This window comes from Mytilus edulis, chromosome 13, assembly GCF_963676685.1.
Source record: "Mytilus edulis chromosome 13, xbMytEdul2.2, whole genome shotgun sequence".
Lineage (NCBI taxonomy): Eukaryota > Metazoa > Mollusca > Bivalvia > Mytilida > Mytilidae > Mytilus > Mytilus edulis.
The window spans coordinates 23,933,428-23,950,586 of record NC_092356.1 but is presented as its reverse complement, the minus strand read 5'-3'; the positions used below and the strand labels follow the sequence as shown (position 1 = coordinate 23,950,586).

Below are 17,159 nucleotides of genomic sequence, written 5' to 3'. Positions count from 1 at the left end.
ATTATAACATATCATTATGTTTTTGTGTCATTTAGACAGTTTGTGTTTATTTGTGATTTCTAACTCATATATAGGGCTTAGTACTTTTATAGATATATTTGTATCAGCTGATTATTGTATCCAATTTGTCATTTTCATATAAGACAATAACAAGGACAAAAATACTCATACACATAATGTTGTTAACACCGTTCAGTTTCATTCAAACATGTATTATGCAGATAATTACTTCAGTTTCCTGTAGTCTTAAAGTATTTTTTTTTTCAGATTTATTCATATTTACAACATCGTACTATTACAGTTCGAGGGATGCACAAAATCTTCACACAATGTTATTTAATAAATCAAGATACGATGAAAATGTCTTGCCAACATATCCAGTATGGGTAGACGCAATGTATACCTTGCAGTATGTGAATTCATTGGTAAGTGTAACGCAATCCGTCAGACTTATAGTCAAAGTAATTGACTGATCGGACTGATCGGACGGATAGTACCGATGGACCTTGATGACGGATTGAACTTTAATACGTCACATGATAAACTAATACAAATTACGGAATCTTAGTTTCGTTTAATCTAATTAAAATGGCGACTCTTGAAAATCGAACGTTCAATTATACATTTTGTTTATTAATTATTTAGCAAAGTTTTATGAATTGAAATGAAACGAAATGTACATATAAAACCTAAATTAAAATATCATCATTAAAGAATGGTCTTTTTCGTTTTATTTAGGTTATATATTTTCAAACCCGGCGAGTTCTAAAACGGTGTCCACATCTCGGTTTTTATTTTATTATTTTCCAAACATTCTCGGGAAAAACAAAATGAAAGAATCAGTTATTGAAAAATGTAGTCTATTTTTTTTCAATATTTAAAATTTGTGTATCCTTATCATCATAAAATTCTTAAAAAAAACTTATCATAATCACGGACATTCTATATTCTCGTCACAATCGAAGCATTTAAAATAACAAATTACAAAAATAACTGCTGTATTTTTTAACAAGAAATAGAAATAATTTTAAACAATGCAAACAACATTACATTATATTTTTCTGAAAGTCTTTTTTTTTTTATTAAAAAAGATAGCTACTCCTAAACAATAAAAAGTACATCATTCCATCTCAATTCAAATAAGCAGACTTGTCTCAAGATGGTAAAATAACTGATTTCAAATAAAATAGTATCATTTTTAACAAAAAGAAGAATAATTTTGGTTAATCAACACAATGCGAATAAAATTTTAGTATGATTTCCCTGACATTCCTTTAAGTTTATGAACAAAAAAACTATTTCAAACTATAAAAATTACAAAATCCAATGGCGGTCAATAATTTTCAGTAAAATGAAGAAATATTTGCATTTTTGGCAACGCGTACAAAAATTTAATATCTTTTTCCTTAAAGTAAGCATGTTTTATGAGGAACAGCCAATCCTGATGTACAAAAAGTACTGAAATCATATGACGGTTAATAATTTGTATCAAAATAAATCAATAACTACATTCTTATTCCACAAAAATAAAAGTGTAAGTATTTTAATTCTCATTATATCGGAATTCTGATTAGAAGACTTGTCTCAAGATGGTAAAAATAACTGATTTCAAATAAAATAGTATCATTTTTTATAAAAAGAAAAATAATTTTGATTATTTTAAACAATGCGAACAAAATTTTAGTAGGATTTTTCTGATATTCTTTCAATTTTATGAAAAAAAACTATTCTAAACTATAAAAAGTACAAAATTCCAATGGCAGTCAATAATTTTCAGTAAAATGAAGAAATATTAGCATTTTAGGCAACGCGTACAAAAATTTAATATTTTTTTTCCTTAAAGTAAGCATATTTTATGAAGAACAGCCAATCATGATGTACAAAAAGTACTGAAATCATGTGACGGTTATTATTAGTATCAAAATAAATCAATAACTACATTCTTATTCCACAAAAATAAAAGTTTATGTATTTTAATTCTCATTATATCTCAATTCTGATTAAAAGACTTGTCTCAAGATGGTAAAAATAACTGATTTCAAATAAAACAGTATCATTTTTGATCAAAAGAAGAATAATTTTGATTATTTTAAACAATGCGAACAAAATTTTAGTATGATTTTTCTGATATTCTTTTAATTTATGAAAAAAAACTATTCTCAACTATAAAAAGTACAAAAATCCAATGGCGGTCAATAATTTTCAGTAAAATAAAACAATATTTGTATTTTAGGCAACGCGTACAAAAATTTTATATCTTTTTCCTAAAAGTAAGCATATTTTATGAAGAACAGCCAATCTTGATGAACAAAAAGTACTGAAATCATATGACAGTTAATAATTTGTATCAAAATAAATCAATAAGTACATTCTTATTCCACAAAAATAAAAGTTTATGTATTTTAATTCTCATTATATCTCAATTCTGATTAGAGGACTTGTCTCAAGATGGTAAAAATAACTGATTTCAAATAAAATAGTATTATTTTTGATAAAAAGAAGAATAATTTTGATTATTTTAAACAATGGGAACAAAATTTTAGTATGATTTTTCTGATATTCTTTTAATTCTATGAAAAAAAACTATTCAAAATATAAAAAGTACAAAAATCCAATGGCGGTCAATAATTTTCAGTAAAATGAAGAAATATTTGCATTTTAGGCAACGCGTACTAAAATTTTATATCTTTTTCCTGAAAGTTAGATTATTCTATGAAGAACAGCCAATCAAGATGTACAAAAAGTACTGAAATCATATGACGGTTAATAATTTGCATCAAAATAAATCAATAATTGCATTTTTCATATTTCCACAAAAATAAAAGTTTAAGTATTTTAATTCTCTCTATATCTCAATTCTGATAAGAAGACTTGTCTCTAGATGGTACAAATAACTGATTTCAAATAAAATAGTATCATTTTTAATAAAAAGAAGAATAATATTGGTTATTTTTAACAATGCGAATAAAATTTCAGTATGATTTCTCTGCCATTCTTTTAATTCTATGAAAAAAAACTATTCAAAATATAAAAAGTACAAAAATCCAATGGCGGTCAATAATTTTCAGTAAAATGAAGAAATATTTGCATTTTAGGCAACGCGTACTAAAATTTAATATCTTTTTCCTTAAAGTAAAATTATTTTATGAAGAACAGCCAATCATTATGTACAAAAAGTACTGAAATCATATGACAGTTAATAATATGCATCAAAATAAATCAATAACTGCATTCTTATTCCACAAATATAAAAGTTTAAGTATTTTAATTCTCACTATATCTCAATTCTGATTAGAAGACTTGTCTCAAGATGGTAAAAATAACTGATTGCAAATAAAATAGTACAATATTTGATAATAAGAAGATTAATTTTGGTAATTCTAAACAATGGGAACAAACTTTTAATATCATTTCTTTGACATTCTTTTAATTTCATGAAAAAACAACCTATTCGAAACTATAAAAAGTACAAAATTCCAATGGCGGTCAATAATATTCAGTAAAATGAAGAAATATTTGCATTTTAGGCAACCCGTACAAAAATTTAATATCTTTTTCCTTAAAGTAAAATTATTTTATGAAGAACAGCCAATCATTATGTACAAAAAGTACTGAAATCATATGACAGTTAATAATATGCATCAAAATAAATCAATAACTGCATTCTTATTCCACAAATATAAAAGTTTAAGTATTTTAATTCTCATTATATCTCAATTCTGATTAGAAGACTTGTCTCAAGATGGTAAAAATAACTCATTGCAAATAAAATAGTACAATATTTGATAATAAGAAAATTAATTTTGGTAATTCTAAACAATGGGAACAAACTTTTAATATCATTTCTTTGACATTCTTTTAATTTCATGAAAAAAACAACCTATTCGAAACTATAAAAAGTACAAAAATCCAATGGCGGTGTCATATGGTATTTTGAACCCCCTAAAAAGTGAACCCGGGGTCAAAATACCATGCGGTAAAATGTGGTATTTTGAACCCCCCTGCGGTATATTGAACCCCCCTGTTTTTGATAAATAGTATTGCAGATAATCTAATTTACAATTTTTGGCTATAATTTTCTTTAATATGTGGTTTTAAGTAGGGGGTTCAAAATACCGCAGGGGGGTCAAAATACCATGGCTAAGTAAAATTTTCAAAATATCTTTTTCAGTATATTAAATACATACAAACTACTTACTGGAGTATTGTAACTATGTTAAGGAGTTAGAATAGCTTGAATTTTTTAAATTCAAGGTCTATAGTAGGGGGTTCAATATACCGCAGGGGGGTCAAAATACCATGGCGAAGTAAAATTTTCAAAATATATTTTCCAGTATATTAAATACATATAAACTACTTATTGGAGTAATATAACTATATATGTTAAGGATTTAGAATAGCTTGAATTTTTGAAATTCAAGGTTTATAGTAGGGGGTTCAATATACCGCAGGGGGGTCAAAATACCATGGCTAAGTAAAATTTTCAAAATATCTTTTTCAGTATATTAAATACATACAAACTTCTTACTGGAGTATTGTAACTATGTTAAGGAGTTAGAATAGCTTGAATTTTTGATATTCAAGGTCTATAGTAGGGGGTTCAATATACCGCAGGGGGGTCAAAATACCATGGCTAAGTAAAATTTTCAAAATATCTTTTCCAGTATATTAAATACATATAAACTACTTATTGGAGTAATATAACTATGTTAAGGATTTAGAATAGCTTGAATTTTTGAAATTCAAGGTCTATAGTAGGGGTTTTAATATACCGCAGGGGGGGGGGGGGGGGGGGTCCAAATACCATGGCTAAGTAAAACTTTCAAAATATCTTTTTCAGTATAATAAATACATACAAACTACTTACTGGAGTATTGTAACTATGTTAAGGAGTTAGAATAGCTTGAATTTTTGAAATTCAAGGTCTTTAGTAGGGGGTTCAATATACCGCAGGGGGTCAAAATACCATGGCTAAGTAAAATGTTCAAAATATCTTTTCCAGTATATTAATTACATACAAACTACTTATTGAAGTATCATAACTATGTTAAGAAGTTAGAATAGCTTGAATTTTTGAAATTCAAGGTCTTTAGTAGGGGGTTCGATATACCACAGGGAGGTCAAAATACCATGGCTGAGTAAAATTTTCAAAATATCTTTTCCAGTATATGAAATACAAACAAACTACTTATTGGAGTATTATAACAATGTTAAAAGTTAGAATTGCTAAAATTTTTAAAAATTTAGGGTCTATAGTAGGGGTTTCAATATACCATGGTAGGGGGGTCAAATTACCATGGCAAAGTAAAATGTTCAAAACATCTTTTCCATCATGTTCAATACATACAAACTACTTATTGGAGTATTATTACTATGTTAAGGAGTTATAATAGCTTGAATTTTTGAAATTCAAGGTCTATAGTAGGGGGTTCAATATACCACAGGGGGTCAAAATACCATGGCGAGGTATGTATTTAACTTGTTGGAAAAGGTATATTGAAAATTTTACTTTGCCATGGTATTTTGACGCCCCTGCAGTATACTGAACCCGCTACTCTAGACCTTTAATTCAAAAAATTCTGGAAATTCTAACTTTTTTATGTAGTAAGAATACACCAATAAGTAGTTTGTATGTATTAAACTTGCTGGAAAAGATATTTTGAAAATTTTACTTTGCCATGGTATTTTGACCCCCTGGGGTATATTGAACCCCTTACTCCAGACCTTTAATTGAAAAAATTCTGGCAATTCTAACTTTTTCATATAGTTAGAATACACAAATTAGCAGTTTGTATGTATTAAACCTGTTTGAAAAGTTATTTTTAAAATTTTAATTTGCCATGGTATTTTGACCCACCCTGCGGTATATTGAACCCCCTACTCTAGGCCTTTAATTTAAAAAATTCTGGCAATTCGAACTCTTTTATGTAGTTAGAATACACAAATAAGTAGTTTGTATGTATTAAACTTGCTGGAAAAGTTATTTTGAAAATTTTACTTTGCCATGGTATTTGGACCCCCCTGCGGTATATTGAACCCCCTACTCTAGGCCTTTAATTTCAGAAATTCTGGCAATTTGAACTCTTTTATGTAGTTAGAATTCACCAATTAGTAGTTTGTATGTATTTAACAAGCTGGAAAAGATAATTTTAAAATTTTACTTTGCCATGGTATTTTGACCCTTCTGGGTATATATTGAACCCCTTACTCTAGACCTTTAATTAAAAAAATTCTGGCAATTCTAACTTTTTTATATAGTTAAAATACACAAATAAGCAGTTTGTATGTATTAAATTTGCTGGAAAAGTTATTTTTAAACTTTTAATTTGCCATGGTATTTTGACCCACCCTGCGTTATATTGAACCACCTACTCTAGGCCTTTAATTTCAGAAATTCTGGCAATTTGAACTCTTTTATGTAGTTAAAATACACCAATAAGTAGTTTGTATGTATTAAACTTGTTGGAAAAGATATTTTTAAAATTTTAATTTGCCATGGTATTTTGACCCCCCTGCAGTATATTGTACCCCCTACTCTAGACCTTTCATTTCCAAAAATCTGGCAATTCTTACTCTTTTATGTAGTAAGAATACACCAATAAGTAGTTTGTATGTATTTAACTTGCTGGAAAAGATATTTTAAGAAATTTAACTTTGCCATGGTATTTTGACCCCCCCTGCGGTATATTGAACCCCTACTCTAGAACTTTAGTTTCCAAAAATCTGGCAATTCTTACTCTTTTATGCAGATAGAATTCACCAATAAGTAGTTTGTATGTATTTAACTTGCTGGAAAAGATAATTTTAAAATTTTACTTTGCCATGATATTTTGACCCCCTGCGATATATTGAACCCCTTACTCTAGACAATTCAAAAAATTCTGGCAATTTTAACTCTTATATGTAGTTAATATACACCAACAAGTAGTTTGTATGTATTAAACTTGATGGAAAAGATATTTTGAAAATTTTACTTTGCCATGGTATTTTGACCCCACTGCGGTGTATTGAACCCCTTACTCTAGACCTTTTATTAAAAAAATTCTGACAATTCTAACTTTTTTATATAGTTAGAATACACAAATAAGCAGTTTGTATATATTAAACTTGCTGGAAAAGTTATTTTGAAAATTTTACCCTGCCAAGGTATTTTGACCCCCTCCCCCTTTTTTTACCATGGAAAATCAAAACTACCCTCATACAGGGGGGGGAGGGTTCAATTTACCATGGGCGGGGGTTCAATTTACCATAGCGGTTTTTTGACCCCGGGGTCAATTTACCATGGGGTTCAAAATACCATATGACAGCGGTCAATAATATTCAGTAAAATGAAGAAATATTTGCATTTTAGGCAACGCGTACAAAAATTTAATATCTTTTTCCTTAAAGTAAAATTATTTTATGAAGAACAGCCAATCATTATGTACAAAAAGTACTGAAATCATATGACAGTTAATAATTTGCATAAAAATAAATCAATAACTGCATTCTTATTCCACAAAAATAAAAGTTAAAAGTATTTTAATTCTCATTATATCTCAATTCTGATTAGAAGACTAGTCTCAAGATGGTAAAAATAACTGATTGCAAATAAAATAGTACAATATTTGATAAAAAGAAGATTAATTTTGGTAATTCTAAACAATGGGAACAAACTTTTAATATCATTTCTTTTACATTTTTTTAATTTGATGAAAAAACAACCTATTCGAAAGGTCATTCGAAACTATTAAAAGTTCAAAAATCCAATGGCGGTCAACAATAACAATTTTCGTAGAAATAAGTTCATGTTAACTGAGTCATATAATACAATTATGTATTATATGTCTCTGATGTTTATAATATTTAATACGAAAATATTAATCAACACAAACAATTTAACGCTCTAAGCATCTTATTCTGTTAAACTATTTTTACTTTTTTATTGCAACTAATTTTATTACAAATTATAACGTGTAAATTAAGGTGTCTTCGTAGAGGTCCGCGTTCACCGATTGTAAACACTGTGGAGTTCGGTTTACATAAGAATTCTAAATATATACGTATCCGTCCGATCCGTGCATAAATTTAATTTAATGATCGATCGGTGACAGTTGTCAGGGTAACTCTTACATAGGTTATTTGACTTATCTGGCGGATCCTATGGGTCACCGATCACCGATCACTCATCGATCAGTCAAACATCCGTCACCGATCATTCACCGATCAGTCAAGTTCACGTCAAACAGTAACGTCTAAGGTTGCAAGTACTGTATCCTGTTTTTGGCTTCGTTTATCTGAAAAGTTACCATACACATGCTTGTTTATGTGAAACAAACATGAACAGTAAAAATAAAAGTTATAAACTCACACATTAGGGTAATTACCTTATCTTCCATTTTTTTTTTAAATCTTTTTTCATAAAGATAAAAACGCTGATTGAGTACTAATTCACTTTATGCAAAACTAATGTTTTCATCATCTATTTATCGATGTATCAATAATTATTTATTACTAGTGTGTTGATCACGGTTTATTTAAGTTGAACATTCGTGTTAAAGTATACCATGTTCGAAATAAAACAAAATGCAATTTAAAAGATTTTAATAATTTGTAAATCTGGTTCGAGCCAACAGAAATTTTCTTTTGTTTATTTCACACATCTATTGATTCTTGAATTGTTTTTTGTTTTGTTTTAGGATACAAAGTCACAAACATTATCGACGACAGGATATTTCACCGTGGTTAGTAAATCTTTTTTATGTTTTAAAGGTTTCTTTTTATAGCTGAACCGATGATCATATTATAATATATTTTGAATTGACAAATACATGATATATGCCTTCAATGTAAAAACCCGAATTCCATTGTGGTCAATATCAATTTCAAAAGACTGTTTGCAAAATTTATTTTACTTATTTGGTCTACCTCGAAAAATTTAATTGACTATAGATACGGTATGGAGTTCGATCATTAAAAGTACGTTATTCTATGCTTGCTATTGTCCACTACTCTGTGCACATATACAATCAAACGACATCAAATTCCTTATTAATATATATTTTGTCTTTCATATTTGTAATTATATTTTGCTATATTTCTAACCTAAATATGAAAATACATGTTCGGAATAATTGTCCATAATAAAGTTGTCAGAATTTAAATGCTAATAAGTCTCTAAAAAAGGTAAAAGTATTGGAGAAATAACACTTGCTTTTCTAATTCTTTTTTTTTAAATATAATTGTGTACATGAAACATTTGCCTACAAATGTTATTTGACGTGTTTAGCACAGATTTAACCCCATGCCAGATATCATTCAGCGCACACTTTAAATGTTACGGTATTATAAGATTCAAAATTGTTCTGTTCTACAAAACAATAAATTGAATCATTTGAAAAATTATTTATACAAATATCTAAATCAAACCTTAATAAATGATAATGTGTTCCCTTTGAAGAACCAAGAAATACACGAACATTAAGATGGACATCGTATTGTAACAGTTCCTTGACCAAGGTCATGGAACGTCTGAAAGTCTGAAAGTGTCTTCATAAGAAATTCGCATTATAATTATACTAATTACGTCTTGCCACTTTTCTATAGAAAGACCTATTGAGTTTCTTCTGATTATTATTTATAAGTTCTTTACACATTTTTGTGGAAATACCTATTGAAATTGTTCTGATTATTTGGTCTTTCCACTTTTCTGTGGGAAGACCTATTGTTTTTCTTCTGATTACAGTGAAACCTGGTAAAACCGAACCCTGATAAAACCGAATTTCAGTTTAAACCGAACAATTTTCAAAGTCCCACAAAATTTCCCTATCAATTAACGTTAATCTAACCTGAAAAAAACGAACCCTGTCAACACCGAATTCCGAACGCTTTTTGAAGGCTCGTTAGTAAATTTGTATCTAAAAATAACCTGTCAAAATCGATCAATACCAATCAAAACAATAAAATATTATTAATTATTTGCATAATTTAATTAAACAAACACAGGATGGCAGAGTATCCCCGAAGGTATTTGAGGTTTAATGAACTTGTGAGTTGTTATTACAAACTAATTAGTATGTGTGTGTCCATGTATAAAGTGATTTTTTTACTCCCATCAACGATAATGAAAAAAAAAGGAACTTTCCCTCAGATCAATTAAATGCACCTTACTCAAATAATTACGGCCACAAAATTGAAACTGCCATTGTACAGCTAAACTGTTTAATTAAATATAGTTTTAAAGCCTTTCACCGGATTAAGAAGTCGTGCAATACAACAAGGTCAATGGATTTCGATTGCTGGATTCCTTTTAGAGGCCCTATATATTTGATTCGAATGCTCCCGAAGACTTCCGTTAGCTATTTAGCAACGATAAAGTCCGAGAATAAACTAGACCTCTACTGTTGTTTCACTGTTGTCGTGTGCCGAAGTATCAATCAGTTGGTGACCAGTTTAGTCCGAGAACTCGTGTGTACATTGACGTTCCCGATTCAATTACGATTCATTTGACAGTGACTGTGAATCTGAATTGGTCAGTGAATTAACGGATGAGAAAATAATTATAAAAGCAAAATCGCTCCACGTCGGACATCTCCGAACGACGAGCGTGATTGACGGAGTGGCGTTTGATTTATAAACAAAAATGTAGAAAAACGTCTATCTTCTTTTATTTTTACATTTACATCTAAATCAACACAAAGATAATTTGTGGTCTGTTGTGTCACCTATTATCCCTTGTCAGTAAATGCCAAAATTATTTTGGTGTCGACTTCCGATTACCTCTACAATCCGAACACCTGTGAATACCGAACAAAACGCAAAGTCCCGTGGGTGTTCGGTTTGGACAGGTTTTACTGTATTAGGTCTTTCCACTTTTCCGTAGAAAGACCTTTTGCGGTTTTTTTTTCTTCCCTCTATTTGTTTTCCTCTGCTGTATTGTTGTTTCCAAATATGGTGGTCAGATTGTTGGTAAACGATGTCTTACAGTTAATACGCTTTTGAAACGGACACCGCGAAACAAAAACAAAAAACTTTACTTTGTAAATATTATCTCCCTGTACACTTTTTTTCTTGTGTATACTACTCCTTTGCAATGGTCGATATTATTACGATAAATTTATTTAGCCAAATTCCTCGTTATTTACCTGAGGATGTTATATTTAGTTTTGACCGAAGCCGTAATGAGATTCAATATGAGAGTAATTACCCATTATGCCTTTTATATAAGTGATATGCATGCGAAACTGTTAAACCTTAAATGATAGAGACATAGGGTCTTTTGATTAGAGGTCCTTGGTCCAAACAAAAAAGAAAATTAGGTCAAGGTCAAAGGTCAAGTTCATAATCTTTTTTTAATTTTGATTTTGGCTTATTTCAACTTTTTTTTGAAAACCGTATAAGATATCGACATATTTTTACTAGATTGTTGGTTGTGACATGTGGTAATGCATACATAAATTGAAGTTTCCTCCCCCTTTATATACAAAATAACGTGTATGGGGATATTACTCACTAACCATTTATAACAAAGATGTAGGGTCTTCTGATTTGAGGTCCTTTAGGTTTATAACCTTGAAATTTAGCTCAAGTACATTGTTAAATTTCACGTTCTATATTTTGACCTTGATATTTGCTTTTAATTCATACGTATACATGATCAAGTCAAGGGACTTTTTGTATTGGAAAGACAACTGGAGGTGACCTTGTGTAAACTGGAAGTAGCTATTTTTGTACATATTTTGTGTAAAAGTGTATATATTTTGGGAAACAGTGCAAGTAAACTATAAAATAATACCAGAAGTGTCAATTTTCAAACCGGAAGTCGCAAATTATCTCCCTGATTCAAAATTGTTTTTATAGATTCTTTCTTTTATTAGAGTTAGCGTACAATTAGCCATCATTTGACGCTGGAAAGGACATATAAAACCGAATTTGTATAATTTCATATCAAAAATAGATCTTTACTGGTGGAAAAACCTTTAATTGTCTTTGAATCATTGGGTTTTAATTAATTTTCTTTTCTTCTTTCGCCATTTTTATTTCTTGCGTTTACTTTTTGTTTCGCAAAATGTGGCTAAAGAAAACTTTTTGGTTAATAAACTGAATGCAAATTTTTCCCTTTATAATAATGATTATTTCAAGAATTCCTGTCAAGTTTTGACATAATCAGGTCAACAGTGAGAAAAATCTAGTATAATGAAAAACGATTAAATTACGATTTAAACTTACGCCGCGTTCCAGAGATGGACATAAAAGGCTTCTCTTTGAGGAAATAATTTGTTGTAACAGCATTAAAACTAATAACATTTAATTATAACTATTTATTTATTAAAGTATTTTCTAGGAAAATGTTCTATCAAAGCAGAATATAACATGTATAAGAAATAAGGAGAAAAAGCTCCCTAAAAACGCTTTGTATGGCTTATTCTGTCAACTGAATATTCATGGTAGAGTCCTATTTCAAAAAAGTTTCTAATAAAATGTATTTTGGAGACTCAATCCACTCAGAATATTTAAATTTTTGTAATATTTCCCTTAAATAGCAAGACATTTTAACACATGAGTGTACTCACAAAGTCAAAGGTGCATGTACAGCTTCCCATATTAGGCGTAATTCAACTATTGATTTTCCTGTATTAGTCTTTTTTTCAAATTTGCACTTTAAAAACATTGTGAAGAATCTATCTTCGTTTCAAATTAAGAAATACTTTGCATGAGTAAAGTTTTATCCTGTCCAATACTATACAAAAAAATCACATAACAATACATTGCATATAAGAAAAAAATCATCACTGGAATTTTTAAATCAAATTTAACCTGTGTACAAGCTTTGGTAACAATGTAACCTCAAGTTTACAAAATATTTTATACAAACCCCAAATAAAAAAAAATAACGGTGCTTTGAAATATCTAAGACAATGTTGTACACCAAGTTTAATTGTTAAACAGCAATGTGTGCAATAAAGAATCAATTAGAGTGTTAAAAAGAAATACCTAAGACATATTTTTATAAAACAGAAATGTTTTCCTGCCAAAAAATGTAGGATTACCTACAATTGTCAAATTCAAGGGAATATTTTTTTCGACCTATTTTCGTATACATCCGGATGTGACGTACAATGATTTTGCGGTATTACACCTAGATCTAAATGTTTGGTATATGATATCCAACAATTTACGCGCCTTTGAAATTGATAATACTTATCCGAACACTGTTTTCCTCCGTAACCGAAAAAGAAAGCGACAAATTTAGTTTACCAAATTGCTTGTTATATCCTCAGGGTGTTTTAACCGAAGACTCCATATTAGACTTATTCCTCCTGATGCATTTGACATAAGTGATATGCATTTCTTATTTGCAAACGATAAGCGATTGAGACCTAGTGTCTTTGATATGATGTGTTTTGTCTAAAACATTGAAAATAAGATCAAGATCAAGATCAAAGGTCAAGATAAAAAAAACATAAAAAATATCGACAACATATTTTTATTAAATTGTTAGTTACAACATGTTGTAACACATTATTGTTTAAAGGGTACGCTAATGATAAATTGGACTTTTCTCACCTCTTATATCTAAAATTATGCAGAAAGTGATATAACTCACTAACCATAAATAATAAAGACCTAGGATCTTTTGGTTAGAGGTCAACAGGTAGTGACTTTGAATCAAACGGAAGTAGTTATTCTTTGTAAAAAATGATAAAATATATTGAGTCATATTTTTTTAATCAGTGTTAAGTCAACTATCTAATTAAATCGAAAGTGACATTTTTCAAACAGGTAGCAACAAATTATCTTCCTTATACAGAATAAACTTGTATAGCAACCATATATTTTCGGCATCAGTGTACATGTACACTAAGCTATCATTTGACGCTGGAAATGACATTTTAAACCTTATTTTCATAGTTTTATATATACATATATCAAAATATATTTTTACGGTTGGAAAGACCTTCAATTGTTCTTTGAACAATTAGTTTGAGTTGTGTGTATTTTGGTGTTCATTTCAGGTATGGACAGACGACCGATTGAATTGGATCGGAAGTGATTATGCGAACATAGAAAATATATTTGTACCAGTGAACAAAGTTTGGCACCCAGAATTGGTTGTGTTAAATTCGTACGTTTTTAAGTTCAGTTTAAAGAAATGATTTATATAAAAGTGCATCAATTGTTATGGGCTAAACAAACACAAATGTAACATAATCATAAATATTAACTGACTATAACAACGTATACAAATCTTCGTAAACGCATACATACATATATTTTCAACATGTCTCATTGACGTATTTCTAGCTCCTTAGTTTCAAACACTGATAATTTATACATTAAACTGTAAAGTTATATAATTGTGTATGTTTTGCATATAGATCTTATAAAATGACTTTCTTATCTATATTTAGAATGCATGAATTACAGAAGAATATTGGAGATGAAAGACCAATCCAAATATTTAATAACGGAACGATAGTTTGGAAACCAATTGTAATGTTGTCCACGTTTTGTAAAATGTTTATCGCGTTTTTCCCATTTGACTATCAACTTTGCCACATAAATTTAGCTAGCTTAGATCTTCCTAATACTGCAATGTATTTATTTCCAATTATCTCATCGATATATCATGAACCAATATTACAAGGTGATTGGCAGATTGCATACACACCCAGCTACGGTTTTCATGCTACATTTGAGACAATCTCAGGTAGTAATGACATGCTCCAATTCTGGATAGGTTTGAAAAGGATTCCTGGTCATTACTTAATGATCGTTGTATTTCCGACCGTTATTACTGCAATATTGACTTTTGTTACATTCTTTCTACCGCTTAAATCCGGAATAAGAATTGGATATATTCTGACAGTGGTACTTGCTTTAGTGGTTTTATTGACATTTTTTGCAGAAACAATGCCTTCATCAACGGAATACCCTTCAATTCTAGGTAAAGTAACAGTATACTATAGACATGGTTGTACGCTAATTTTTGTCGTTTTCATAATTCTAACGTTATTGCTATATCATATTAATACGTCATTGTCTTGATGTTTTCAAAAGTGGCGACAAGGAACTCTATGTACGTGCATTTAAAACTGTTTTAATTTATCGATTGCTCAGTTGTAGATACTAATTATGTTTCCTACATGTAAACGTATTTACTGACTATGCATTCTATGGTATTCGAAGTACATGGTTGCAATTAAAATATTTCAATTATCTAATTGTTTTGATTGAATCATGATGACAAGTGATAAATTCCATGGATTGAAAAATGTTTTGAATCATTACTAGTAATATGTAATCCTTACAGTTGTTTACGATTATCCATTAGTCACCAACATTTGGGCATTGGCATGCATGATTTTTTAACCAAATGTTTCCCTATATTTTTGCTGCTCAATCAACGTTTAATTTGTATAGTTTTGTGAACTGTGTGTTTGCATTTTGTAATTAATATATAAACTCTACTGCACGTTTGAAATGTTCTATAATAATTTTGTTGTTATCATAATTCTTCTTAGTGTTCTACTTCTGATTTTCATAATCCCTGTCTATTAATTTAAACATATATAAAGGTGTTCTTTACGAATTTTACATACACAGAGAAGGACGTAAGAACCAGATGGGCTTAATAAAAAGACGGGAAAAGACACCGGAAAGATAAAGAATAGTTAATTTTACATCACCGTACTTTTTATTTCTTTAATATTGGCACATGGACGTTGCAGACTTCAATCAACTAAACTATTTTTTTGGAATTTCATTCACACTTTGAATAATTCACGAGGCAAAAAAATGCATGTACAATGAGCTGCAAAAATTTCTCATTATCATCCGACTTTACCTGGATGCTAATACAAATGCACACAATATAAAGCGTGTTTATTTATATTTTATCTCATTGTAAATAATTTAACATTTTAATATTCATGCATTTAAATAATTTAACATTTTAATATTTTAACATTTTAATTCTTTTATACAAACGGTATGTTAAAATAAATATATATATATATATATTATTTTAATTGGCTTCCATGAACAAAAGTAACGTAATTTGATAGTGAAGCAAAGAAAATAGTAAAATTGCTCTCTTAAAATTTAAAACTAACTGGCTTTTTTTCACCTTTGCAGTGGGATTGTTTACGATAGCATTGGGCATGGCATTTCTTTTGATTATCATAACAGTATTTGTAATGGGACTTTACAATAAACCAAAAAGCTACATTGCTCCAAACTGGATGTATTCTATGGTAAGGAAGATCCGGATGTTAAAGTTAAAATTAAAGTGCAAAGCCAGAAGAATAAACTCTCTGGAATCGACTCAGTCTATAGAAGATTGTCAACCGACGGAAGAAAGAGACAGCGTAAAGAAAAGGACACCATTAAAACAATATAGCAACAAGGAGCTAGCTGCATTCTGTGATTCTTTTTTGTTTGTTGTTTTTACAGTCTTATATATTTTGATTCTTGTAAGTATCCCAATAGCAGCGATCATATGGATTAAAGATGAAGGCAACATTCATCCGTCTGTGGTTTAGATGGATAGTTGTTTCATTGCCACTTAAACCACATCTTCTTAAATCTATATAACGCTAAGGAAGAAGAGGGCGTCATCACACTTTTTTTTTTAACTTTGATAATAGTTCACCCTTGAGTTTTGCTTCAATGATCAACTATTCAATACAAATATGTATTGAAGCGAGCTAGTTTGTATAGTGTGCTCTAACAATAAAATTTGTATCATATAATTAAACCTTTTCAACGATTGTCTACACCTACAGTCCAATACGAATACGACAGGAAAGATGTGAGGGGTCGTCTCAAAAATAAAAATTGAAAATAATACTATACATCATTAAGAGATTTAATGCTTGAAATATTTTTGATTGACAATGATATAACCTCCCAACAGAGTAAAATGACATGGATTTTTAAATTAAGAAGGGAAAAAAAATACAGAAGAAAAAAAATAGATAAAAAAACCACAAAAAAAAAACAGCGATCTCCGACTAAAAAGGGATCAAATATGAAGGCGAAGCATAATTTCCACCGAGTGCAGGCCGTACACAGTATCAACATTTTTAGGACTTGGTTCAGGCGCACAAAATATGCAACGGGGTTTTATTAATCTAATTAGATAAAAGAATAAAAAAAAACGCCCATATGCATAGTCA

At 29.5% G+C, this 17,159-nt stretch overlaps 1 protein-coding gene across 1 annotated transcript; it reads left to right on the top strand.

The window, feature by feature from the left end:
• The first annotated feature begins 264 nt into the window (after window positions 1–264).
• LOC139500588 (neuronal acetylcholine receptor subunit alpha-3-like) lies at window positions 265–16,736 on the top strand. Its single transcript, XM_071289344.1, has 5 exons — window positions 265–425; window positions 8,679–8,723; window positions 13,995–14,104; window positions 14,391–14,926; window positions 16,117–16,736. Exons 1-5 carry the CDS (start codon window positions 330–332, stop codon window positions 16,521–16,523), a joined length of 1,194 nt encoding a protein of 397 aa, XP_071145445.1. The 5' UTR covers window positions 265–329; the 3' UTR covers window positions 16,524–16,736.
• The last annotated feature ends 423 nt before the right edge of the window (window positions 16,737–17,159 follow it).

Coding starts and splice junctions, on each gene's coding strand:
- LOC139500588 (XM_071289344.1), top strand. CDS start 330: ATGTTATTTAATAAATCAAGATACGATGAAAATGTCTTGCCAACATAT. Junction 14,105..14,390: donor GAATTGGTTGTGTTAAATTC/GTACGTTTTTAA, acceptor ATCTATATTTAG/AATGCATGAATTACAGAAGA. Junction 14,927..16,116: donor GGAATACCCTTCAATTCTAG/GTAAAGTAACAG, acceptor TCACCTTTGCAG/TGGGATTGTTTACGATAGCA.